Raw genomic sequence first — 27617 nt, 5'->3', positions numbered from 1 at the left:
GATGGTTCAGGACTTAAAGTACAGATCAACTTAGTCCAGTGTATGACGGCGTTATGAGTTCTTCTGAGAGATTTTGATGGTGACCGCCTTGACCTCAGTGTACTCCTGAAGAGCATACTCCCCCCTGAAATAAACACACACTATTGATAATTACAGAAAAAAAATGATCCATGCAATAAGCTATAGACATGTTTCCTAGGATTTCCAAAAACTAGATGAGGTCAGGTTCCAGTGTTACAAATACCACCTTATTACAGTCAGCTGCTGAAACATCTCCTATGCTATCCTAGATAAAATGGCTACTACCATGCACCATACATGCCATACCAGTCATAAAGCTGGATAAAACAGAGAATAGTGCGATGGTGTCACTCACAGTTCTCTTCCATTCCCCGACATCTTGAAACCACCGAAGGGACACTGAGAACTCATAGCATTGTAGCAGTTCACCCTGCAACAGAGCAACCAGCACATGAAGACTGAATCATACTGTATCACTTCAGTCAAAATATACAGTATATAGAATGTGATTATAAAACTTGTCTCACCTTGGTAAAATGTTTTCACTTTTTTAGCGCACATGCCTCTACAGGAGTCTATGGTCAGCTATTAATGTTGGCCAATCTGGGGACTTGTACTCAATTTACTTTCACTTTTAAAACCTAGTCTAAAAATAATTTTAAACCGCAAAGGCAACAATGTACACATAGGCAACATTTTCATTCTGTGTCCAGGGTCCTGCTTGCAATTATTGAGAAGTGAGAAAATCCCAAAGGCATGTGTTAGTGTGCTGGAGAGTGAAAATATTATTCCAAAGTGCAACATCACTTGATTAAAGAGGAGCTGCTCCATACCAGACCATGCCAGCCTGTAGAGCAGAGGAGACTGTGAGGGCCTTGTCGATGTTGTTAGTGAACACTCCTGCTGCCAGGCCGTACTGGGTGGCATTGGCTCTCTGGATGACTTCCTGCACGCTATGGAAACACATGATCTGCTGCACTGGACCAAAAATCTAAGCGGGACAGGTGGAGACAGAGAGGGAGAAGAAAGGAAGGGAAACGTGGTGGTGAGAGGATGAACAGGTTAGAGGAGGGAGAAAGAAGTTAAGACACAGATGATCCATTTGTTGGTCATGTGTTTGTGTGTGTGTGTGTGTGTGTGTGTGTGTGGTTGTGTGTGGGTATACCTCCTCCTTGGCGATGCGCATATCATCTGTGACGTTGGAGAAGACGGTGGGTTGGATGAAAAGTCCCCTCTGACCCCATGCAGACCCTCCACACTCCAGCGTGGCTCCCTCCCTCTCCCCGCTCTCTATCAGCTCCATTATCTTATCAAACTGCTTCTGGTCAATCTGGAGAGAAACACAGTCAGAACGTAGAAAACTACTTCTCAGACATTGTGTAATCAACATTTTACTACCTGTGGTCCCTGCTCCACTCCTGGCAGCAGCGGGTCTCCCAGTACTTTGGATCTGGCCTTCTCTACACTGCGGCGGACAAACTCGTCATAGATGGGCTCCTCTACGAACACCCTGGACCCAGCCAGGCAGCACTGGCCCTGGTTGAAGAACAGACCGCTGTGGGCCTGCTCCACCGCATACTCTACTGTGAGACAGACGGACAGATTACAGGTCAACACGCTGCTGACAGAGTCTTGACAGGAACTACCCCCATTTTAGCTTCAGTTGCTATTGCTACCAGTACAATTCAGGATTTTTTTTTAAATTTTATTGATCGCCTTTTAAGGCACGTTTTGGAGTAGTGCCTAGCAATATCTCTGAGCTTTTATCCCATATGAGCCCAAGCTCAGCCTCGGGCAGCGCTCTTCTGGCCGTCCCACAGTCTAGACTGAAGACTAAAATCGAGTTTCTCCATCGGGTCTCTACAGGCTCTGGAAAGACCTGCCTGACAAGATCAGGCTAGCCACTCAGTCTCTCCCTTTAATAACCTACTAATTTGTAATTAGTAGATTATTAAATAGTCTGTATTCTATTTTTATTTGTTTTAATTATTCTATGCATTTGCTCTTTTGCATTATTTTTTTCATTAATATTTATTGATCACATTTTTATTTAGTGCTCCCATTTTTATTTCTCCTGTAAAGCACGTTGTAACTCTGTTTTGATAAGTGCTCTATAAATAAAGTTTATTATTATAGAGACATCACTGTTCATAATTGTGGCCAAAGACTGGCCATGGATCAACATTTTCATACAGTAAGGGAATCTATATCAAGGTCTATCTCGTTTTCACATCCAGCAACTACTGTAAAAAGAAATACTCACAATCACAGTCAGCAAAGACAATATTGGGGTTTTTGCCACCCAGTTCTAGCGTGATTCTTTTCAGGTTGGTGTCACCTGCGGCCTTCTGGATGAGTTTCCCAACCTGGCAACCGATGACAGCAGAGTAAGACACACAGTTACGTTACGGTGAAAGAGCTACGTAACATCATTAAACCTGGTAAATACAGGTAAGAGAGACTAGTAATCAGTGCCAACACTCCAAAAACCAAGTCAACTAGACTAGACTAGACTAGACTAGACTAGACTAGACAAGAATATAATATAATAGAATAGAATAGAATAGAATAGAATAGAATAGAATAGAATAGAATAGAATAGAATAGAATAGAATAGAATAAAGTTTTCCAGAGAGAATGTCTGCTTAATTCAACATTTATTTCAGTAGATACTAACGGCAGTTGATCCAGTGAAGGCTACTTTGTCGATGTCCATGTGGTGGGAAATGGCACAGCCTGCTGTCTGGCCGTAACCTGGCAACACGTTCACCACACCTGGAGGAAACCCGGCCTGAACACAGAGAGAGGGAAGGACAATGACACACAATAACCACTGCATCTGTTCCTCTTCAATCAAGGCATATTTTTAGAGCAGATTACTTTTACAGGCAGGTCTTAGCAATTTCTGATTACAAGCTTATTGCTCTTGTCCACCTGTTCCTTCTTTCTTATATTGATGTGGAGGAAAAGCAATAATGGTAACGAACCTCTTTGATGAGCGCTGCCATGTGCAGGGCTGTGAGTGGGGTCTGTTCGGCAGGTTTGATGACTACAGTGTTTCCACAGCACAGGGCCGGAGCGATCTTCCACGCAAACATCATCACCGGGAAATTCCACTGCAGACCAAAATGCATCCACATGGTCGATTTACAACAGGAAGAACTTAGATACAATAAAGTCTCTTGTAAGTATAATTTATATTTCATAAGCATGACAAATTACTTTGATCTGTTTTTTTTGCAGCAGGTATGTTCAGATGTACACAGTGCTGGTTACAGTAATAATCAGTTTAAGGCGATAGTTAATTAAAGTGATTAAAGTGTTTACGTGGTTTGAAGTAACACCATTTGCCTCAAAAACCTGGATTTACATTTATTTGTTCTCACACATCACAGTTTCTATAGTCAAGAGTATTGCCTTAATCAGATGAACATTGGATCGTTAGAGTGCGTGTAAATGCACCCAATCTCTATTTCTTTTCTATTTACAGTATTTTTTCTACTCACAGGAATGATCTGGCCACACACTCCAATGGGCTCATGTCGTGTGTAAGTGAAATACTCTCCATCTGAAAATTAGTTTTTTGCATGGATATTTTTAAACACATTATGAGTTACAGCTTGTATGTTAATATAGAATTGTCAGCTGTAACATAAGATATAATTTTTACACATTTTTCACATTGTGAGCGGTCAGAGTGTTTGCAACCAAAACTGAAAAGGAAGCCACTCACCTATTGGGATGGTTTTGCCGTGGATCTTGTCTGCCCAACCACCGTAATATCTCAAGGTTTTGATTGTGGCCATCAGGTCTACAAAGAACGCCATGAGAAACACTTTCCCAGAGTCCAGAGCCTCTAGGGTCTAGAAATACAGAGAAACACACTAATTATTATACAAAGGCCAGATCTATTACCGCTGACAACAGGCAATAAATTAACTGTCCACACACTGCAACCGCAAGTTCCTGTAGTGTGTGTGTTTATGTGTATGTGTATGTGTGTATGTGTGTGTGTGTGTGTGTGTGTGTATGTGTTCCTCACTGCCAGTAGTAGCTGGTCTCTCTCCACCAAGTCAGCCAGTCTGCTGAGCAGGTGACCGCGGTCCGAGGCGTCCATGGATCGCCATGGTGACCCCATCTGGAACGCAGCTCTGGCACTCCTCACTGCCTTGTCTACATCCTCCTACAAGAGGTTAGAGTTGAGGTGGTCACTTAGACAAACTATACACACACACACACACACACACACAAACACCTGTACACAAAAATACACACAAGAGCAATATGTACACACTACACACACACTATTATTATATTATATACACAAATTCCTCAGCTGCTAGTACGGAGGCACAAACCCCATCAGTTTACTTACTGAGCCGGCCTCCTCCACCTCACACAGTAACTCTGCTGTAGCGGGATTATACACAGGAATCTTCCTCCCGCTGCATGACTCGTGCCACTCGTTGTTGATGAACAGCTGAAACAGAATGATTATGATTCTTCTATTATTATCCCCCCTGGACTCAAAGCAGATCAAAGACAGTCCTCGACGCACGATGGAGAAATGTATCAGCTGTTGCCGGTCTGATGAAATTAATAACAGGCTTGTCATTTTGCTTGCTCTTGATATTTTTTATGACATGCATCTGCAAGTTGTAAAGCATGTAGATTAAAAGAGTAAATCCAGGTAATTACCTTAAACAGTAACCAAACTGATAAAGGCCCAGTAAATATTTTACCGTCTTCCTCTGTTGCTGGGAACTATCTTTCATGTCGTTAAAACCAGACTCCCATTCTGCTCTAGAACAGGCTACTAATTACAAACCAACACGCCATATTTTTTCCTTTTTCCTTTGGACACAAACCATAAATACTAAATTACTACATCATTGGTACACAATGCCTTATTGAAGGGGGAGCATGAAGAGATTAACAACAGGTTGAGTCACCCAAATGTCGACTGAGTCATAAAACTCAGGTGCGTCTGTACCATGCTCTGCCAAATAAGAAAGAAAAACTGTAAGTGAAATACTTACAGAATGTTTTTTTGCATACAGGGTACAGGTTACAGGTTCAGGATGAAAAGAGAACTGTGAACTGTAAACTGTAAACTGTACATGCATTTCTTACATTTCTACACTTTTTTCAAATTCTGACATTTCAATGTTCAGATGTTCAGAATCACAATCAGAACCTGACTTCCTGATGGAAAACATCCAACTCGCCTACAGTACCATGGTAACAGCTGAGACAGCAAAACTTCCCCCTCCTGGGATTGATTAACATATTTTCACAAATTGTCTGAGTCTTGTGTATCTTTGTGGTAATCCAGATGGACTTCTGTATCTTTTACACTCTGTGTTCCTTTGCTGAGAGCCTAATTGCCCTCTAGGACAAATGAAACCTGAACCAAACTGGACCTCAGTGATTTAGTGCCGCTCCACAATCATCCCTCCTGCTTGGACTCTTTGCCACTGAATTCACTGGTTCTGGGTTCACCTTAGTGTATTGGATGGGGAGGTCAGGGATCGGCATGGGCAGGGCCTGAGTCTCAGGTCCGCCTGCACACTGTGGTCTGTGGCTCTGGCTCTGGTTTGGTCCCTGGTGACTGCGTCCATTACCAGGCTGCTTCTGGTGGCCGTTGTCGGGCTGGGAGCTCATGTTGACCTGCTTTCCTTCTGGAAGAGACACAAATGGAAAGCAGTTTGTGTACTTGTGTGTGTGTGTGTCTGTGTGCGTGCTTGTTAGGGTGCGGGCATGTGCGACTGCGTGTTTACCCGCACACTGCGCTGCGCTTGATTACATAAGTGAAAATGTGGATCACTGAGTGAGAATAGCTCCTTCGTGTTTTGTCATAACCCTGTGCATAAGATGCCATCCCATCCCTTTGGAGCAGAGAGAAGCCGTGCCAAATGAGGGTTTGGCATTGCCAGCAGGCTAACACCACGGGGTCAAGGGTTACGACTGGCACCGTAAAGTCGGGCTGGCTCCGAGCTCTGGACTGGATTGACCTCATTAGAACAGAGAGGATCTGAGGACAGCGGGACACCAGACCTGGCCAAACACTACGGAGGTGTGCTTGATTTCAATTGCAAAAAAACTTACAGCTTGGTCAAAAATGGACTCCACTTGTAAGAAAAGATGAGTCAAGCAGCATGTTTTTATTTTCCCCAACATTTGAAAATTAGTCATATAGGGAAAACTACTGATGGTTTCTGCTACTATTCTACCTGAAGAGGTGATAAGGCTCTGAGCTTTTCACAAAGGAAAGGAGTACTAAAAGTACTGCATCTGACACACACACACACACACACACACACACACACACACACACACACACACACACACACACACACACACACACAGATTTTAGCCTATACACACACAATTAGACAATTGACATTAACACATAATAGACATTTGGTTGCCTTATTCATAACTGAAGGTATCTAACTTAAAACATCTCACTCCTTTCTAATTGTTCATTTTTAAAAAGTTAATCTGTAGCCTATTCATTTTTTTATCCTTAGCATATCCTCACTATTAGGCCTGTTAATTTCTGACAGAGAAATTATATAAATCATTCATTATAGCCTAATTGGTTGATATTTAAACAATGTAAATAGTTCAGTGTTATACTGAGAAAAAAGGAAATGAATCCATTACTATTCACAAATGCAATGTAGGTTAAATGTATTTCATTCTGTGCTGAATAAAGAACTTTGACATAATTAGTATAGGACAATTTTATCCAGATTATGTCAGTAATTGACAACATTACTTTACCTATTGATTTGTTCATATTGTTTTGTTCTTTCTAAACCTTTTTGGGGGTTTTATTACACTATATTGTAATTATGTATGATTGTTATTAAGGGAGACACTCCATAAGCCCCTCGGGGTTTCATTGGTCTTCCTTGCACATGCTCTTTATGATGTTGGTATACATTATGGATATTTTGTTTTAATCACTCTTTTGTGCTAAATAAAAAAAATAAAAAAACATAGCCTGAAATCACACACACAGCTAGTATTCACACATCAAATATTTACACATGAAATGTTGTGAAAGTTTAAAAATGTCTTGAGAGGCTGAGAATTAAGATAAAAAGGTAAACTCAAATACGGGCTGTAAACGGATGGTTGTCAGCATGATTCACTTCAAAAAGAAAGTAGTTGAGGAAGAAGAGTGTCATTACCTGTGCACGCTGCTGGTGAAGAGCCTGCAGTCTGATGGATCTCCACTCCAGTCACGGGCATGATGTCAGCCGGTCTGACTGTCAGCGGTGCTCAACTGTCGAGTCGGACCGGACACCCGCCGCCCTCCTTATATACCTTCACTCCCTACACACTCCCGCTCCTTATGGGAAGCAGTGGAAGGAACGTAACCGTCTCACCCACCGGGAGTATAGCGGAGGGTCCCGCGCCTCCGGGGGCCCGGGGGCACGCGCTAATCAGACGGAACCAATCCCAGCTACCCCACGTGCCCCGCGAGGCAGGCGCGCGCACGACTCAGTTTCTTTGACCGTGAAACGAGGTATGCCATTAGTGGGCTAGCTGAAATTGTTGTTGTTGTTTTTGTGTTTTAGCTGAACAAAATGTTTATTTTTCATATACATTTTTATATGAAGCACCTCGCGCTCGCACTTCATCCACAACATCCAAGAAGATAAAGGCCTATGATGCTTTTGATCTATTCCCTCCACCATGTAGGCTAAGTAGCCTCGGGTTAAATTACTTTTTGGCTAATAAACATATTGCTGTAAAATTATTACAGCTGCTTTCAGCTAGCCCACACATTTTCCCCAATTTTGTCGAAAATTGACTTTTCTAGTTCTTTATTATTATTAGCGGGATACTTGAAAACTACAACACTCTAGCTATTCCCTCCATTTCTTTATTATTAGTGAAAATCTAGCACACATGCTATAGCTTTGTTTTTCCTGAGCTATCTTAAAATAAGCCCAGTATTTCTATTCCCAGTATCTATCTATCTAATTCCGTGACTATCTCTGTTTTAGGTAGAGAGATATATTTAAACTAATTGTGTTAACTTCTTGTAAATGAAATAATGATGAAGTTTAACAATTCATAAATTTGCTGGGGACCCCCTGGAACCCCCTCAAGGACCCCTGGTGGTCTCCGGACCCCACGTTGAGAACCACTGCTTTAAGATATAGAGACTGCATCCCAACTTTAAAAGGTTCGGGTACTTTATGAGGTGGGTTGATGTATTCAGCATTTTGATTCTCTTTACAAGTTTTAACATATTTAACTTTTCTTTTTTTCCCATAGAATTGAATAGCAGAAAGTGAATATTGACATGTAGGCTAGTGGTCAAAAGGCAAATGAAGGCAAAGATTAACTCTTTCTAATGAATTCAATTGTTTAACCTTGCAAGCTGAAGCAAGCACACTCCAGCTGCATTCAGGAAGCACAGACATTTGGACTTTCCTAATTTTTGATGTGACTGTATTATCTCCATCACCTTTGCATTGATCCAGCCCATTTCAACCAGCACAAACATTAACAAAGTAAAAAGAACTGGGACTAGGTCTACATTGCAGAGGATCTATGAGGCAGCAAGCGTAATTGGGAAGATGTTTGCTTTGATAAGGGGCCTCCCGTTGCTTCGCTGTCTCCCAGGAACAATGCGATCGCATAACTTTGTCTGGTGCGCCTGTATTTTGATCTAGGCTGTCTGGAAAGACACACATCCCTTTGAGAATTATCCCCTGGGACAACATAACCTCTGTAATTAACCCTCGTTAAATAATGAAAAGCACCGCAGAACTGCATTCGGAGAGTGTTGCAAAGCACGGTGGAAACCATCTTCCCATACTGATGTCTATAGCTGTGTTTTGTTATACAGTAGCTCACTTGAAGCTATAGCAGGGTGTTCCTCATACAGTACTGTATGAAGCCAAGGGGTTTTGGTCATGCATCTGTATATGCAGCATCTTGACCATTGTTGGGGGTTGCCATATGCCTGCACCATAGAGAAATTACATATCCATCCAACCATCCATCCATCCATCCATCCATCCATCTGTTCTGCCCGTCCATGCATGTGTATCTCTTCCTTCAAGGTGTTGTGCATCAGTGGGAAATTCGTAACTGCTATTAATAAGGCATATTATTACTATTGGAGTGGTTGTCTTTGCAGTGTAAAGTGTCCACATGCCGAGCGTGTGTGTCATTTTGAGAGTTTGGGATCGTGTGTGTGTGTGTACAGCTTGGTGCCAGGTTTTTCCACAGCCACAGTTCCACAGTTTTTCCCATGAACCTGTCTGTGTGTCTATGCATGTGTATGTTGACAAGTATATCTGCATGATTGTGTGTGTTGTTCTCTGGCGAGTCTGGCTGGAACTATGTGTGTGTGTGTGTGTGTATGTGTGTGTGTGCGCATGTAAGTGTTAACTATGTAACCTCTGCCTTAATGCTTTCATGTTTGAATGTAAGCAACACATTCTCCTGATAGTCGACTCTTCAGCTTCTAGTCTGGCTCCACAGAATCAGTGTGTGTCTCAGCTCCGTCTCCCTGGCAGCGCTAATGACAAGGCCGTGCAGGCGGAGCGCCTCGGCCTGGAGAGGACATGGACCACCAGGTCAAAGGAGCTGTCGCTCGGCCTGACAGCACCGGGTGTCCCACAGTTGAGGCTGAACTAAATCGACGGCTCGATGGAGAGTGAGAGGGAGAGAGATAGAACGAGGGGAATGAGACGGAGAAAGGAACGAGAGATAGAGAGAGAGAGATGGAAATGGAAAAGCGAGTGTAATGAGCGGGTGGGTGGAAGAAAGGAAAAAGAGGGATGAAGAGATAAGACAGAGCAGGAAAGGGAGTGAGGGCCGCAGATGGAGGGAGAATGTGAAGAGAGGCAGAGAGAGAAAAAGGGCTTAAATAATCAAATTAGAGGCCACAAGGTAAATGAAGAAATATGAAAGCAAGCATAAAGAAAGGGATTGAAAGGGAAACAACTGAGTTCAGGAATGTATTAGCTTATCATAAGCATATAGGAAAATTTGCATTGGTGTTATGATGGTACACCTACTATACAACAAAACACTCAAAACCACATGTTGTTTTCAGTAACACAAGAATCTACAGTATAGAGCAGATAGATAAACCTTCAGTGATTCAGTCATGACCTTCAGCCATTGCCTTTGCAGACTTGTGAGCCAAAATGTCACAAATGGTGGAAGTCAAGTGCTTAAGCATAGCTACTCAACTTATGTACTGGAAATAATTTTGATAGTTTAACAACCCATTGTAAAACAAGGGGAAAAATAAAATGTAATGTATAGTTGTAATGTCCAGTACAACTATATTTACATGATGCCCCATGATAGCTCGGAACATTTTCACTCCCACTTCCTTATCATTTGCGTATGGATTTTTGTGAATTAAAAGGCTGATTTGTAGGAGGCAACATGTCACTGACAAACTACAGTGACCATCAACATGGGCACAGCAGACCCCAATTCGGACTGCACGGCACATCGGTGACGGTCCAGACTAAAAAGACTTAGAGGGCCACCTTGTGACACATTACAGAAATTACATTAGTCTACTCATTAAAGCCCTAAGATTACGGATCTCGATACACTTTGCACTGATGCGAGCTCGACAACTGACTGAGTTTAAACCTGGAATGTAATAAATGTTTCCAGTGATGTTTTCACTATTTGAGCCGCCTTACAGTGACAATTCACTGATATTACAGGCAGCTTTCCCTAACGACAAATCAATATAAAATATAAATCTATATAACATTTCACATGTAGCTTTATCTAGATTTAGAGATATTTCTCAGATTATAGATGGCATTCGTCAAAAATATATTTTGAGTGACCAAACCATATTTTGGATATATTAATACTGTCAACAGGCATACGGTAGGAATGTATTGTGCAACACATATTTCGTCATCTACATGTAGTAATTAATTTTTGGGGCTTGGTACAATTTTTGTCTCTCTGAACAGATTTAGACTAGGTAAAATCTTTGTAGGCCTATATTTGTTTATTTAGGCCTATTTATTTATTTAGTAATTTAAATTTTTTGCAGGATGCAGCGTCCTTCATTAGCAGTGTGCAGGCCATTTGTGGGTGGGTGGCCTATTTCGAGAAGAAAAGTACCGGAGTGGACGGTTCCGGTCTCCGCTCAAATGGGCCGATCCAGTCACTGACTCCCGGGGAACTCGCCCTCCGCCCCGCGCCAAGTTTCTCGCCATGTGCGCATCCATCTATTGTGAGAGGGCGGCAGCTCCCTTTGCAGGGGGCCCAGCTGCTGCTGAACGGGACGTCCCGCCTGGACTGGGGGCTATTCTCTCCAGCAAGTTCACAAGGACCAGACCACAAATTGCTGCCGGCCCGCTAATGCCTGGTGAGTGATCCGGTCTCTCTCTGATACCTGGTCCTGCTCTCTGCTGTCCTGGGTCTCTCTCTGATTTATAATACCAAAGCTAGAGAAGATAGCCTATACTGCATTGTGTGTTTTCTACCTGAATGTCTGCCAAATTGTGATCTTTCTTTCTTTCTTTCTTTCTTTCTTTCATTACTATATAATGTATTCTTTCTTCTATTGATGATGAAAATATGTTACTTTTTAAAAAAAATATTTAAGCATCAATCACCATTTGTCACAGATTTTTTTGGGCAGAGTGCTTTTCCTTTTTACAGAGAAGTTTTCACTTTTCTCCTCTATCTCTTTATAGAACCTGTACCTGTTTCCTGCCTGAGTCTCTTTCTCTCTCTCTCTGTCTCTCTCTCTGTGTTTCTCTCTCTCTCTCTCTCTCTCTCTCTCTCTCTCTCTCTCTCGCAGCATCTGGTATGATGAGACTGACGTTTGGGATCCTGCCCATCAAGGAGAGCCCCTATGTCTCCCTGTCTGGCGTCACCGTGGCTCTGTGTCTTCTCACCCTCCTCCTGGTGGCCCTCAGGGGCCGTAAGGGCCACAAATCCCTCCACCGGCACCAGCACCTCTCCCAGCAGGACCAGGTGAAACACCCGCCTCCTCCTGGCCCCACGCCTTGGCCCCTTGTCGGTAATCTACTACAGATAGGGGACCAGATGCATCTCTCCCTAACCCGCTTGAGGCTGCAATACGGCGATGTCTTCAAGGTATCAAAATGTTTGTGTTTCTGAATGAAATTATGTTTTGGATGTGCAAAGGATTAAACATTCATTCATTCGTTGATTCCAGATGCGTCTGGGCTCTTTGACCGTTGTCGTCCTAAGCGGCTACGCCACCATCAGGCAGGCATTGGTTCGGCAGGGTGAGGCTTTTGCCGGGCGACCCGACCTCTTCACCTTTTCGGCCGTCGCCAACGGGACCAGTATGACCTTCAGCGAGAAGTACGGACCGGCCTGGATGCTGCATAAGAAGCTGTGTAAGAACGCCCTCAGGTCTTTCTCCCAGGCTGAGCCCAGGGGGTCTGGCACCACCTGCCTGCTGGAGGAACACGTTTGCGCCGAGGCAGCAGAGATGGTGGAGGTGATTCGGGAACGGGCCGCTGCGGAGGAAACGGGGCGTGAGGGAGGCCAAGATGTGGCGGGTATAGACCCGGCGGTTCCCCTGGTAACCTCGGTGGCAAATGTCGTCTGTGCCCTCTGTTTTGGGAAAAGGTACGACTATAATGACAAGGAGTTCCTCACTATTGTTCACATCAACAATGAGGTCCTGAGGATCTTTGCTGCTGGGAACCTGGCAGATTTCTTCCCTGTGTTCCGGTACTTTCCGAGTCCGTCGCTGAGGAAGATGGTCCAGCACATCCGCAGGATGAACGGCTTCATGGAGCGCAGCATCGAGGAGCACATCAACACCTTTGATAAGGTAAGGAGGCCGGGGGACACACCTGGCTGCAGACCAGGATTTATATTGTCTGTCATGTGTCAAAAGGAAAATACATTGTTAGAGCAAACAGGAACACAGGCGACAACAGGATTAGGTCATGACTTTAAAAAGGTTCTAGTTTAATGAGACTGTTGTTGTGCTGGGTAATGAGACATTGTTTGTTGTGGGACAAGATAAGGGTCACAGCATAGATTTGGGAGCTTTGTTTCCTGTTTTGAAGGTCCAGATGATCTGTGCCTTCATATTGAGGTCTTCGTTTCCTGTGTCGCTTGGATTAGTCTTAACAGGTAGATTAGTTTCAATACTGGACTAATTGATGGACAAATGCAAAGAAAAATGAAGGAAGAAGTAAAAAGGACATGTGGAAGTAATTTCCTTTGTTAACACATATATAATGATTTCTCTTCATTAATAGCAGATGTTTAGAATAAAGGGACAAAAACAACACATTGCCTCCCAAGCCACCACCATCCCTTGTTAAATATGAACTAATTGTGCACTGGTTGGATGAATATTATCGCTGTGCATGTTAGCTGGTGTATTGAACAGAGTGCAGTTCACACGCAAAAAGGCAGAATATTTTCAGGACAGCTTCATGTTGTGGATGGCGTGTCAGTAAGTGTTGTTTTCTGTAGATCTGCCCCACTAATTTGCTCTCCACTATTTAATTTGACATTGCACACATACACTGGTAGCTGTGAGTGCGGTTGTAGCCAAAAAAATAACAAACAAGTTCCCTGGGACGGACCTTTGTTCTTGCGCAGAGTGGCTAAAATGTTCGCACGCACTCTAATTAGGAATTAGCAACCTACTGGAAGACACGCGTCGTTTTGATGCTTACCATAACGATTACTGTCTGTTTCCAAATTATTAGGGTTAAAATTTTGAAGCCCTATTTCAGCATAATCACAAATTGCCCTATACTTAATAATGACAATTCGATTTTTCAGTGAAATTATGCCAGAGAAATACAGCCAACCTTTGACTGACACAGTTGATGTTCAATTATATTTTCTGTCATTTTACTATACTGTGTGTGTGTGTGTGTGTGTGTGTTTGATTCCAGAACTGCATCCGAGACATCACAGATGCTCTGATAGCGCTTTGTGAGGACAGAGAAGAGGATACGGACACATCCACGCTCTCCAACTCTCAGATCATTCACACCGTCATAGACATCTTTGGAGCAGGTTAGATACACTGGAAAATAGGTTAACATTTTACTTGGATTGCAGTCATAGACGGCACATACTGCTGGTGATGATGATAACGTTGATCATGATGATAACGTTGATCACGGTGAAGAAGATGGTCATTATTCTCCATTCACTGCGATGGTGTAATGTGCTATTTCCAAGGATTTGACACCATCATCGCTGGCTTACAGTGGAGCCTGTTGTACCTCATCAAGTTTCCCGACATCCAGGACAGAATACACCAGGAGATAGGTACTGTCTTTGAATATCAAACATTTAATATGACCAACCACTGCAATATATATGAAATTATGTGCCCTGCTTCCCTTTTCTCTTAGTAAACCAAACATATTTATTTTCTCTGGAATCGGAGCTAGGGGGATTTCTAACTGGTATAAATTGTTTTTTCAGGAGAGCGTGACTCTTGTGTTTGTGTTATGCTAAGGAGCGAGGGCCTGTCCAGTGTCCAATTTCATGAATGAATTGTGGTCGTTGTGTATCTCGTAGTCCAAGAATGAATGGTTGCCCGTTAATGAATAACACATCGCTAATGAGCAGAGATTGCCAGAGTGTGTGATCCCGTATGGATACAGTAAAATGGCTAAGTCTAGTGGAAAAGAAGCTGCTTCTCATATAGAACCATTCATATTTGAGACAAGCCATACACACAGAGATCAATACCAAATTTAGCCCTGATTTTATCCATTAAAAGATACATTGAGAAAGAATATTCATTCAACAAGGTGAAAGTTATGTTGAGATGTTTTTCTGGACACACAACATCTGAATGTGCGTTGTTTATGTAACAAATCCATTAATAGTCAAGGAACCGTATCTTGTAGTGGTATCAAAATTGTAGGCAGAATCAATAAAAATTCAACAATACCCAACAACCCTAGTGCCCTTCCCGGAAAGACAGAAGCCACCAGCCACCAGAGTAACTCACAAAAGATCAGACCAATTTGCTGACGCCAGAGCTACTTTTGAAGCGGGCTGAGAAAACTGGTGCTGTCTGTTCTGAGGCACGTTGCATTTTCACAGAGAGAGGGGGCAGTAAGAGGAGACAGGATGAATCAGACTGAGAGAGGGAGGGAGAAAGAGGCAGAGAAAGAAAGGTTAGAGAGTTGATCCAGACAGGCACAAAGGCAGTAACACGCAAGGCCTCAGACACACATGGTTTAACATTCTCCATTCAGTCACCGTGCACATCGGGATTTGCTCAGTCAGACTCACAAATGACATTAGCAATATTTGTGATTAGGGATTTGATAATGTGACAATAAAATACTTTGTTCAGTAAGATTATTAGGTTGAGCAGCCTTCATTCATTGGTTCACAGCGGGCTTCAAAATTTACTGCCTCACTGGTTAATTAAATCATAGCATTACTTTTCACTGGTCAAAAAACATAAGATTACATCCGCCCCAATTCTGATGTGTTTAGAATAGCATGAAAGTGGCTGTTCATGTTAGAACTGATTATGTAATTTTACAAAGTCACTCCTAAGACACAGCTGAGTTTGACCTCTGGCTGCATCACAGACCTTTTAACCCCCAAAGAGCTGCAGCACAGCTGAAGTTCTGCAGCCAGTGGACCCTTTTTGTCATTTCAAAGTCTACTGGAGACTGAAGACAATGCAACTATTGTACCTTTTTTCCCATACAGCTTATCAGAGTAATTTCATTTTATTGTAGACAAGAAGCATCAGCGGCTATTATTAAGTTTCAATTGAAACCCCCAACCTCAAGGGGTCTACTGGTCAAACTGATTTAGTTTCAGTAGCGTAGAAGATGTCATATGGCTTTACACTAAGCTGAGTACAAAATCGTCCAAAATTTGGCCTGACTGATGCCCTGCCCAACAGAAATATCTAAATCTATAACTTGTGCAAACCCCGACTTAGGAATTTTTAAACGGCTCCCCAATTTCCCAAAGGCACCCTTTAAGAGTATTTTAGTATTTAGTATTTGGGCATGACTCTGTGTCACTTTGTCTCTTTATTATTAAGATGACCACATTGGCACAGCCAGACTGCCCAGGTTTGCAGATAAGCCTAAGATGCCTTTCACCGAGGCTTTCATATATGAAGTGTTTCGTCATGCTTCCTACGTCCCGTTCACCATACCTCACTGGTAAGATGAAAGTTATGTTAGATGTGTTTGCAGTGCATTCATGTTCGCTACTGGAAGATGTGTGTTGTACTTGACCTGTCTTGGCCTCCCTCTCCTCTCCTCCCCTGCAGCACCACAACAAACATCACCCTGAATGGATACTTCATTCCCAAAGACACCTGTATCTTCATAAACCAGTATCAAGTCAATCATGATACGTGAGTAAACATTATCAATCATCACTCAATTATGACTTTGATTTCTGAATTTTATATTGCACACTTTGATGGTGCATTTGCCTCATACTGGGGGGAGCAGGACATGTTGTGGATGCTGTGGTCGCTGCATGTCTCTATTAGCAGCACTGCTGCCTGCTCTCTCCTGCTTTGAAGTGAGAGCAGGACTTGTAAAGTGACACCTGCTCTCTTCTGATTATTTTGAGAGCCCATGTTTGGACTCTCTTGAACTTGGCTTCTTGTTTTTTTTGGTGCATCCCACTAAAAGCACCGAGCCATATTAAAGGCATGGCCTGATAAGAGTTGCATAGACCGTGACCATGTCATATGCAGCTTTGCAGGAAGGCCATTACTGGTCAGCACTGTTAGGGAATGAGCTTTTTTTACTGCCTCTTCAATGTGGGCGTCTCTATTGAGGTCTGAGTCGAGCTAATAGTCCAGACACTACAGGTACCTCTTGTTCCCCCAGCCTCAGAGACTCTGGCTGTGTTGGGTCACATGTGAAGCATATTCTTAGCTGCACAGGTTTCTCTCCGTTTAGCAGCATGTTGTTTCTTTCTGCCCATTCATCCGGCCCCTTCGCCTCCTGGTCTATGGATGTGTCCTCCTTACTTTTGGATGGAGGATGGTGCCTGACAGCCTTACATCATCTGCACAACTGTCACATTACCTCCTTTTCATTTGATATGTCTTCCTGATTTGACTTCCTGGTCTTTTTTGTTTCTTGTCTTTATTTTCTGTTTTACTGGTTTATTGATCTTCATGTTCTTCACTCTGGTCCAGTGATCTTTGGGGCGACCCAGACACGTTTCATCCTGAGCGCTTCCTGGATGGGTCAGGACTCCTCAACAAGGAGCTGACGGAGAAGGTCCTCATCTTCGGCATGGGGAAGAGACGCTGCCTCGGTGATGGATTTGCACGTTTGGAGATATTTGTCTTCCTCACCACGCTGCTCCACAGGTTGCAGATCCAAAATGTTCCCGGGCAGGAGCTGGACCTCAGCACTGACTTTGGTCTGACTATGAAGCCTCGACCCTACAGGATTATCATCTCCTCGAGGTTGTAGACCTTCAAGAGCCCAAATGATGCTCTGTGTGGATCTTTTGGGAATCTCAAAACACTGCATATTCTATGTCTGGGTTTCTTGTAATAATATCAGCCATTACTGGCTTTTGTGGTTTTACCATTAGCCACCATCTTAGGCCAGACTTCATAATATACCACAGAGATACATCAGAGATACCTCTCACTAAGACATACTTATTCACAGACTCGATATAGGATGGCAGCATCATACGATAGCCTTGACCTGATATTTATTCTGTACATTTCAGAATTCTGTTAGGGCAAACAGATCACACATGAACAACAAAAGGGAAATATACTGTATTTACAAATGTCTTTCTAAATGCTGTCGAGAATTATATTGTAAGAGAAGTCTTTTTTTTTTTTACATAAGGTATTTAAAATTAGTTGTAGTACATAGGAATAGTATGTACTAACTGATGAGCTTGATGTTTGTGTTTCTTATTTGAAAAATTGGAACACAATATTTGCACAGCGAGGGTCATTCAAAGTACAGCTGTGCCTTTGTACTTTGTGATAGGGTAGAATCCCTCCGCCTTCCCGTCCCAACCGCATTAAAAATTAAACCAGCTTCAAGACAGCCATTCATTAAAAGCCCTTATCTTAAGTTATTAGTTACAGTTAAACACTGAGGGAGGGAGAGAGAGGGTGTTACAGATTAGTGAGCAGCGCTGCGGGCCTCAAACAGTGTTCATGCAGGGTTCATCCATACCCCTCTCACTCTCTTCAGTCCTCCTCTCCCACCCCTCCTCTCATCTTTCCTCCATATCTCCTCCTCATCAATCCTCCTCCTATATGTCCTCTTCCTCTTCTTCCTGTTATCATCCCCCTCCTCTTGTTCCTCTTTAACTGTAGCTTCAAGGCATACAGTGACTAGCTAACTCATCTCTCTTCTCCAAAGTCTTCCCCAGTTGCTCTCTAAGGGATGGAAAAAAATATATATTAAGATATATAAGAGTTCCCCATCTTCTTGAAACACCCTCTGCTGTGAAATCAGGCATTTCTATTTTCATGAGCTAAATGTAAAGAAGCATGGCGATATGTGTTTGAACAAAAGGAGAGTCCGGCAGTATTCCTTATGGGAACTTCATCTTCAAATGGGAAGTTTGAAAGTTATGTTCGTGCCAGATTTTTTAAATCTTTATTTATCCAGGGAAAGTTGACTGAGCGCTCATGTACATTTCAAGCAGCACACTGCTTCACATGCTATACACAGTTGCACACTATCACACCCAGTATTACCACAGTCTTCTACTATTGATCAGTGAGCAGCTCCACTGGAGCAGCAGTCAAGTCAACGCAAATGTATTTATATAGCCCTTTACCATAGGCATGTCTCAAAGGGCTTAATATACCATATCATATACATGTCACATACCAGACTATACCATATACATATATCATGCCACTGCCTCATAAGATAAGGAAGGATATATAGTTGAAACATTTTGCCGAAATCACAGTGAATCCTGAGAAATGGCGGTCCTTATTTCTGTGAATTGTTCACTCTGTTGCTGAGGATGCTAATGGAATGGTTCAGTTCATATGTTAAAGCAATGGTTCACTTTGGTATGGAATGGCCACATTCCTTGATAGGAGTTCATGAATCCTTGATATTTGTTGTGTGAATTCATAACCATCATAGGCATTTCAGGCTTTCTCTTATTTTTTTTTTTATTTTTTTTTTGATTATTGATCATTGTGAACATGCCAGATTACCTCCAGAAAAGTTTGGCTCAAAGCATAGAAATTATCTGGGCCATATCATTGCAGCTAATACTGTAAGCAAAACAATTTCTTGGACTCTGTATTCAAAGTGAAAGGAAATTAATGGCACCTCTACAGATACATGAAGATACAACAAGATACAATGGCAGTTGACTGTTTATGAAATCTTGCCGAGGTAAAAGAGCTAAAAAGTGAAAATGTTCTAAAGTGAAAAAGTGGTTTGAATTTAGACTAATGGGATTGTTGAATATTTTAATTTCTGAAGTAAAGTGTATAACGTGTAGAACATGCATAATTGTATTGAACTCTGTATGTAACATGGCTAACTGAAAATGGTTAGCTTTGAGGTAGTATCTATTCTATAGTTTACAAAGGTGATAATGACGAAGTAACTGACAGTTAGTCTTGAATGGCAGACTGATGGCCTCCAATACTGTCAGCACTGTCATAACGACAGTGGGCCTACAGCCATTTATTACAGGCGGCATTTTCAATTTGCCTGTGTGTGGTCACGTAGGATTTGAGAGGGCAACACACACAAAACCATGTACAGTGAGTGAGACTTGGTTTGAATGGTTTTGTGTGTATGTGTGTTTGATTAATTAACAAAATAGCTGCAGGGGATGAGACCCTTCAGTCCCCTCATCAACCCATCAACCCTGTTCCCTCTCCCTGTCCTTTCTGTAGCGCTCTGTGCTTTTGTCCCTCACTTAGTTCTAGTCCACAGAGCGCATAGTATGGTTTAAACTATGGACGTTATTAAAGAATAACAAATCACAGTGAGCATGTGCCGGGTGGCCTCTGATCTAAAGCAGCCAATAAAACGCAGCACGCAAAGCTAGGAATCGTGGCTCTAGTGTGCCGTAAAAAGGAAAAACACTTGTGGGGCCCGCGGTATAGATTAAAAATGCTGAACAATTAGGATTGGGCCCCACTACAGACAAAAGACAGTCTACTTATAGAATCTGTTACCCTTCATCACACTCGAACACTGAGCCCAGCACTGCCGTGCTATCCTAGGTCAAATGGTTTTCATTTTCCGTTTGTAGCCTTGACTCTTTGTTGTCGTGATCGTGAGCTGGAGCAGATGCCTGGAGCGAGACAAGCGGGTGTTCCTTACAACTGAAACTAAATCACACTAAACCAAAATGATCCCCCCCCAAAAAAACAGCATTGAAAATCTCAAAAAAGAAATCTCATTGTAACCCTTCAACTAAATGATTGCTTCTCCAACACAGTCTCCTATACAAAACACTTCTAATAAACTTATAGGGAAACAAAACCTATGAGGCCTACTTTAACTCCTAAAAATGACAAGAACACATGTCCCAGTGAGCACCACTTCTCTCTCAGCCTATCACAACCACCAAACAGCCCCACTGTTTACCCCTCCAAACCCTGGCACCCTTTCAGCCCTCTCCCCCCTCCCTCTTCCCCTCGCCTGCCATTGCAAAGCTCTAATTTTAGTGAGCTCCCTACCCTCCTGAAAACCCAACAGGACAGGCCCTGTGTGTGTTTGAGAGTGACCCCATCTGATCCCTGCAAAGGAATCTGACTGTGTGACAACAGGGATGGCCTTGGAGGTTTTACCTGCCAAGAAAGCCCTAATGTGCTTCAGACTGAATGCCTTTTTTTCTCCCTACAATAGAAGTACAAACCCATTGGCCAAGTGACTTCCCAACTGCCTTGCCGGTCCTACACGGGGCCCCGTGCTGTGGGGGCCTCACTCTACAGCAGGCAGGGAGCTCCCATTAACAACCTGCACGCAATGCCCTGAATGCCACTGTTTCCTTTCCACTCTGTCTCTCTGGCTCTGCCCCTGTAGTGATGTCTCCTGTCCCTGCATCTGACTAAATGGGCCCAGATCCAAATGAACATTAGAATACCTATTTGTTTCTTTATTTATTCAAACACACACACAGCTCATGAGAACAGACAGCCCTCTCAACGGCTACAAGCTACAAGCTGCCCACTCAAAAAATAATCTTCAAACCTGGTCCAAACATTCCCAGTTCACCACTCATCTCTGCTACTGCAGGTCACTTCAATTCAGTGTAGTTCAAATCTCCTCCTCCTCCACCGTCTGTCCTGTCCTCAGCTTCAAGATCACCTATCGGAAAAGGAAGGGGAAAGGGAAAACGGAAATGAAGTCAGTCAAGTTCCAGTGTGGTTACTAGATCTTGCATTATAACAACGTCTTTCTTTTTTTTTTTTTTTTTTACTGTAAACGGATGCTTTGACCAATATAGAGATTAACACAATACCTCTTTTAGCTGGGCAATCTCTTTGCTTTCTAGGTTTCTCTGAGCATTGTTGGTTATGGCCTTCACTCTTGTTGCATAACTGGGGGGTTCAGGAAGTTCAGGTGTTAGTGTTCAGAGTTTGTTTGCCTTCATCTGTGAAATAAATGATAATGTTGCTCTCTCTCTCTCTCTCTGTCTGTCTTACATGAGCGAGGTGAGCGTCTCATCAAGGTTGCATTCTGAAGGAGAGATGTTGACAATCATGAGTGTTTTGGCGTTGCCACCCAGGGAGTCCTGCATGACCTGGGGTAGATGAAATAAGTAGATTTTGCATGTGTCTCACCTGCAGTTCTACATTACAGTATTTGTGACACAGACACATAAGGAGGCAGCTTATTGTTCGGTGCAAAAGCTCATTATGTGGTTGGAATTCATGCACTCTATAATAAGGTTTGGGGTCAATGAACCTTCAATTCAATCAAAATCAAATCAAACTGAAAATAAAAGCAATTCATTCACGAATGATAAAATACACTGTCAAACATAGCACTATGGTTTTGCAATATGAATTTAATCATTTTAAAGATGGTTCAATTTGTTTATAGAATTTTAAAACAAAGTATCAGTTGATTGACAAAATCAAAAGCAGATTGATCATAACGATTGTAAAATGGCTTCTTTCATAACCTGGGTCAGTTTGCTATTCCTGTAGGGTACGTGGGGCAGTTCAGAGGACAACGCTGAGATCACATCACCCAGGGCGCTGAGAGACTTGTTAATGGAGTTAGCCTCCTGAGGAGAGGAGAGGAGAGGAGAAGAGAGGAGGGGAGAGGAGGGGAGGGGAGGAGAGGAGGAGAGGAGAAAGCTCCAAGGTGGAATTCAGAAAGGGAAAAATAATTACCAAAAAAAAAAGGCGTGCAAAATCTCATACATTCTATCATCAAACCAATCAATTTATCAACCGATCAATCAAAATCATTGATGGGCCAATCAGAACATAGTAAACCAGTTACCTTGAGCTGGTGGTCCTTGGCACCGGTCTTGGCTGCTCTCTCGCTGCCTGCCAGATCCACGAGGCTCAGCTTCCCACAGCTCACACTGCCATTGGTCAGATTCCTGCTCTCCACCATGATGCCAACAATCAGGTGGGAGCGGGAACTCTCCACATTCATCTCTATGGAAACATTAAAAAAGTCCTCAAAAAAAACTTTTTAGTTATACAATCTGATTCTGATACACTGTTGACATTTTACATAATCGGTGAACCAAATCTGGTAACTTTTATATTTTTAGCTGTGTCTGCTGTCAATAGACTATTAAATGGTAAAAAATAATAATCACTGTTACTAGTAAGTTGGCTGTACCATGCAAGTACCTCGCTGACCTGTGTGTATCCATAAAACAATGTTGCTCCTCTTCCTATGCTGACTTCACAGTTTGGCCGCTGTCCTGTCCCACTCACCACCCGCTCCAGTAATGATGTACCTAGCTACCGCCCCCTCACACTGACTGTAACTAACACAATTAATCCAAACCATTTAGCAGGGGCCTGTTTGAACTGGACGGCATGGCACGGTATACCCGACTCACTGGTGGCAGAGATGTGTCGGTTGGCGCAGGCCTGCTGGAACAGAGCGTAGAGCTCCTGGGCACTGGAGGCCTCCTTTGTCTCTGCTCCTTGGGCGAACACAACCCCCTTTCTGTTCCTCTTGATCTCCACTCGCCTGGGCTGGCTGTGGGACTGGGCCTGTGCGTGGGCCTCACCAGCCGGGCTCACAAAGAGGTCCTGGAGCTTGTCGTTGTACAGCTCCAGCATATAGGCCGAAACCTGAGGTAGAGGGAAGAGAAGGGGAGAAGGGGAAAGAGATGAGGTGAGGTCAAGAGTTAAGAAAAGTAGAGATAATATGAAAGGAAGGAGAAAGATCTTTCATATCTCCCAGAGTAAGTCTTTTTTTGTTTATTATACTGGTGTACTGTCTGATCTGAACCCTCTCAGCTCCCCCTCTCACCTTGAAGTCAAATTTGGTGCTGTTCTCCTGTATGATATCAAATATAGCGTTGAAAGCTCTAGGCATGATGCCCGGGTTCTTCTGTTCCTTGTCCCCTACCATGGTGAAGGTCTTCCCGGAGCCCGTCTGGCCGTACGCAAAGATACACACATTGTAACCATCCATGGCCGACTGGATCAGTCTGTGGGGGATGATTCAAGGGGAAAAAGGTTTTTATAAAAAGCATCCTGCTCTAGATTATTGACCCGCTTTCCACTCATTGCTGTCATCACAAGAAAGTTGAAAAACTCTAGATGATTGGCCGACATTCATTGCTATTGTCACACTTAGTTCCTGATATGGACATAACCACCTCATCAGTTAGGAGTTTATCCATACATCAGTCAGTCATCTATCAGTCATCAGTCACTGATCGGAGAGCATTATGTATGTATGTATGTATGTAAACCTTTATTTATACAGGGAGGGCCACTGAGAGCAAGCTCTCTTTTTCAAGGACGCCCTGATTACAGCACAAGATAAAAAAAAAACACATTACAAAAATTACAGCACAAAAAACAAAAAAAACAACAAATTATAATTATAAGCCTCACCTGTTGGTGTCGTGGAACAGGTCTTCCTGTGAGGACTCAGCGCTGAACACCTTGTCAAACTGGAACTCCCTCGGCCCCCTGGGGGTCTCCAAATTGACAGAGAAATCATCTAGTTTCTCCACAACGATGGCCCCACCTTGCACGGCCTCGTTTCGGCTCACCGGTCGAATCCGACAGAACACACGGATTTTACCTGAGAAAAAACAGACAAGAAACCTCAAAAACCTGAACAAAACTCATGTGGTTAACTTTCATTTCATACAGAAACAGTCGATCATGTGTACCTTTCATGTCCTCCACCATGTTGTAGTACTTCTTCCTCATTGTTCTTTCTGAAGTGTAGTTCTCTATTACCTTCTTCTTCTCGTCTTTCACTTGCTTCAGCTTTGCAGAAAAGGGGTGCAAATGGGATGACAACACAACTGTCACAGTGAATAAAAACATTTAAAACATATATTACCGGTATATTCCTAGCTCCTTGCAGTCAGATAGCTTGCCAAAATCTATGAATAATCTAAATAATTTCACCCACTGCACATTAAAATCTTAACTTACTGAGAAACAAACACTTTCAGGCCTTGAATAAGTGCATGATGGTATATATGTTCTACAAAGAATTTCCTTTCCAATGTAGGAGGTGGGAGGTTACCATTACTGTTTTACCCTCACCTGACCTTATATTCATCTGGTCTGAATAGAAAGCTAACCTCATCTTGCAGCAGGAGGAGCTGCTGACCGACACTCTTCACTCCCTCTGAGGTTTGGATCATCCCCCGTCCCAAGATGTCCTCCAACTCCGAGACTGCATCACAGTCTGAGCAGAAAATAAATGATTGGTTCTGATATAAGCAATGCTCCATATAATCAATTAGCCAGATATACCTGCAACACATCCCATGTTACAGTTTATGTTGACAGCATTGTTGATCACAAGCAAGTAAGAGCAAAATGTATTCATTTACCAGTGGTTGCAGGGCTTTCTCCAGTTCTGATGCAGTCTAAAGCCACCTGAGCAATCTCATACTCCCTCACTGTGTCTTGTAGCAATGACAAACTGGACTCAAATTCATCTGACCTATGGGGAAAAAGAAATCAAATTATGCAAGATTAGTATCTACTCTATTTTTAGATGATAAACATTTTTAATCATTTTTTTATCTGGCTTTGTGTTATTCGTTCACAACATTTCACAACTAACATTTCAGAAAGTGAATTATTGACTAGTTAATTGTGGCTATTCCAATAAGAGGCCATAGTGTATATCTGCTATTTCTGTGATCTCGAACCCCTCTTGGCCAGCGGTCTTCTCCTCTTTATTGCTGTGGTCGTCTGTGCTCATCTGCAGACGGTCCAGTTTGTCTCTGGCTTCAATCAGAGCAGCCCGATTCTCCTCAATCATCTGGTCCAGTACAGTTCTGGTCTCAGCCACTGCACTGCAGATTGCATGAGCCTAGGAGACATAGTAGTCATAGTCACAATACAGTAGAGCCATCTATAAACTGAAGGGAATGCACAGAAAACAGAATGAAGCATATCCTGCCACCAGCAGAGCAAAGAATATCACATTTAAGAGGATCTGATGCACGGATAGTAAGCCATTGATTTACACATAGTTGCATCTTGGTTGGGAATTAAATTGGTTGATAGTTTCACTCATCACCTTGTGTATGACAGTGGGCAGCAGGACACTGCAGGGTGCCTGGGGGACGGGAGGGATGGGGCTCCTCTCTGCCTCCAGCAGCTCAGTGATCTCTCTCTCCCTCTGGTACAGGCTCTCCTTCAGCTCCTCCAGACGGGCTTTAGCCCCCTCCAGTGGCAGATCAGACTCACTGCAGGCCTGCAGATAAAACCACCTTATTAAAACTTAAGAAAAACTCTCTCTTTCAAGCCTGACCTGAAGTTCCATTTAATTACAAACTATAAGTTTAAGCACACAGCTCTTGATGTAGACCTCAGACTCTAAAGTGATTAATTTCGGATTTGAAGCATTGGTAAGCATTGTGCTTACCAACTTATTTATTGATTGATTTTTATTTTGACATGTCATTTTTTGCACTTTTTGCAGATCTATAGATCTTGTGTATCCATTACTGTCATTGGTCATGGGTATTGCATGAGACTTAGCCTATGTGTAAAGTATATCTGTATCTGATGTCTATCTTGTCTCTAAACATCATCAAATGTGAAAGGGGCCCGCGTATATAGGGTATCAAACCTCAAAAAAGCAAGAAAGAAGCTGAGAAAGTGAAAACAAGGTTTGAATTTGACAAAAAGTGCAAGAAGTTCTCAAAAAGTGCAAAAAATGGAAAGTGACGACATAGAAAATTTAGGCAAATGTTGCAGCCCACTGGGGTCATCAGTCCTCTGGTACAGGACTTCTTCAAACAGACTAGACTAGACTCTTGTGTCTATCCTGACCACAGTGAGACAATTTCCAATCAAACTTAGTTGGTGTGGTAATAAGTGATCAAATCTTAAACTTGTGATGTTAGGAGTCATGCCCCTGCCTGTTGTATAAACCACTCCTGAATATTGCCTCATTGAAGCTAAGACTTATTGTTGCCTGCTTTGTTGATACGTCTGTGACCAGATCATAACCCCGAGATACGAGCAGCAGGCTGCCATGGTAACCAGTTCCAACCCACCACAGTTTGTTGTGCTGAAGGGTCTTTGTTCTCTGAGCTTTCACCTTCTTCAGCAGCTTCCTGCTGCTCCTCCTCCTGCGATGATGTCATCAACATTTCTTGGACCTTCCCTACTTCCTGTCTGGCCATCTGCAGCTCCTGCAGAGCTGTACAGAGTCATAGGGCATTTATAATGGGTTTATAATAGTCATAGATTTCACACACACACACACACACACACACACACACACACACAGACTCACTGGAGGCCTGGTGGCTGTGCAGGACGTCTAGCTTGTTGGAGAACAGTTCCAGCATTTTGCTCTGGTAAAGACAAGAACTAAGTTAGCCTGATGATTATGTAATGGCAAAAAAACCTCAGTTGCCTCATGATAGTTGTACTCAAATCAGGCCATAAGAGGTCGCTGAAAGCTGCCTGGGATTCCTGTGGTAGCTCCAACCTTTTCTCTGTGCCACTGCAGGGCCTCCTCTTTACTCCTCCTTCTGTCAGCTCTCTGCTCCTCCACCAGCTGCTCGTTCTGTGTGGCCAAGGCCTGCAGAAGACAGGACCAGGCAGGGAGAGCAACACATGCACATGTGTTTGAGGTTTCATTCATTCAGTGCAGGCAGCTATAGGAGCTTTAGTGTGTGAACCAACCTGACAGACAGCAGATAGTGAGATAATAAGGGAGACGATGGGGTAGGAGGTAGTTTAGGTTTGTATTTAGGGAGTTGGAGAGCAGGGAATGTAAGGGCTAAGTGAGTTGAGGGGTGGATGGATGGGATCACTGAGGGAAAGAATGGACGGAAGAGGGAGGGACACTGACCGTGACCCTCTTCTCCCAGTCGGCGTTCTTCCTCTCCACCTTCTGCTGGTAGAGATCCAGGATTCTCCTCAGAGCGTTCAGCTT

General features: G+C 43.0%; 3 protein-coding genes across 3 annotated transcripts; 1 reads left to right on the top strand and 2 right to left on the bottom strand.

Annotated features, from left to right (window-relative positions):
* Positions 1-51: 51 nt before the first annotated feature.
* On the bottom strand, positions 52-7284 carry LOC139654299 (aldehyde dehydrogenase 1A1-like). Its single transcript, XM_071531404.1, has 14 exons — positions 7224-7284; positions 5524-5702; positions 4397-4501; positions 4064-4204; positions 3755-3884; positions 3528-3589; positions 3009-3137; positions 2699-2812; positions 2285-2387; positions 1420-1604; positions 1187-1351; positions 855-1012; positions 377-451; positions 52-124 (listed from the first exon to the last, which is right to left on the bottom strand). The coding sequence occupies exons 1-14, from the start codon at positions 7282-7284 to the stop codon at positions 52-54; spliced, it is 1680 nt and encodes a 559-aa protein (XP_071387505.1).
* A 4575-nt stretch (positions 7285-11859) lies between these two features.
* On the top strand, positions 11860-17489 carry cyp1d1 (cytochrome P450, family 1, subfamily D, polypeptide 1). The gene is made up of 7 exons (XM_071531403.1): positions 11860-12147; positions 12230-12859; positions 13947-14070; positions 14239-14328; positions 16085-16208; positions 16319-16405; positions 17207-17489. The coding sequence occupies exons 1-7, from the start codon at positions 11860-11862 to the stop codon at positions 17487-17489; spliced, it is 1626 nt and encodes a 541-aa protein (XP_071387504.1).
* Positions 17490-21296: 3807 nt separating this feature from the next.
* LOC139654300 (uncharacterized) lies at positions 21297-24385 on the bottom strand. Its single transcript, XM_071531405.1, has 9 exons — positions 24367-24385; positions 24083-24275; positions 23490-23670; positions 23071-23308; positions 22494-22654; positions 22168-22272; positions 21686-21783; positions 21502-21580; positions 21297-21347 (listed from the first exon to the last, which is right to left on the bottom strand). The coding sequence occupies exons 1-9, from the start codon at positions 24383-24385 to the stop codon at positions 21297-21299; spliced, it is 1125 nt and encodes a 374-aa protein (XP_071387506.1).
* Between the last annotated feature and the right edge of the window lie 3232 nt (positions 24386-27617).

This window comes from Centroberyx affinis, unplaced genomic scaffold, assembly GCF_046629955.1.
Source record: "Centroberyx affinis isolate AG114_WGS23_722 - 3 ecotype Tasmania unplaced genomic scaffold, CSIRO-AGI_Caff_v1 ptg002074l_1, whole genome shotgun sequence".
In the NCBI taxonomy this organism is placed as follows: Eukaryota; Metazoa; Chordata; class Actinopteri; order Beryciformes; family Berycidae; genus Centroberyx; species Centroberyx affinis.
Note: the sequence above shows the minus strand (reverse complement) of the source record. Positions and strands in the feature narration are given on the sequence as shown.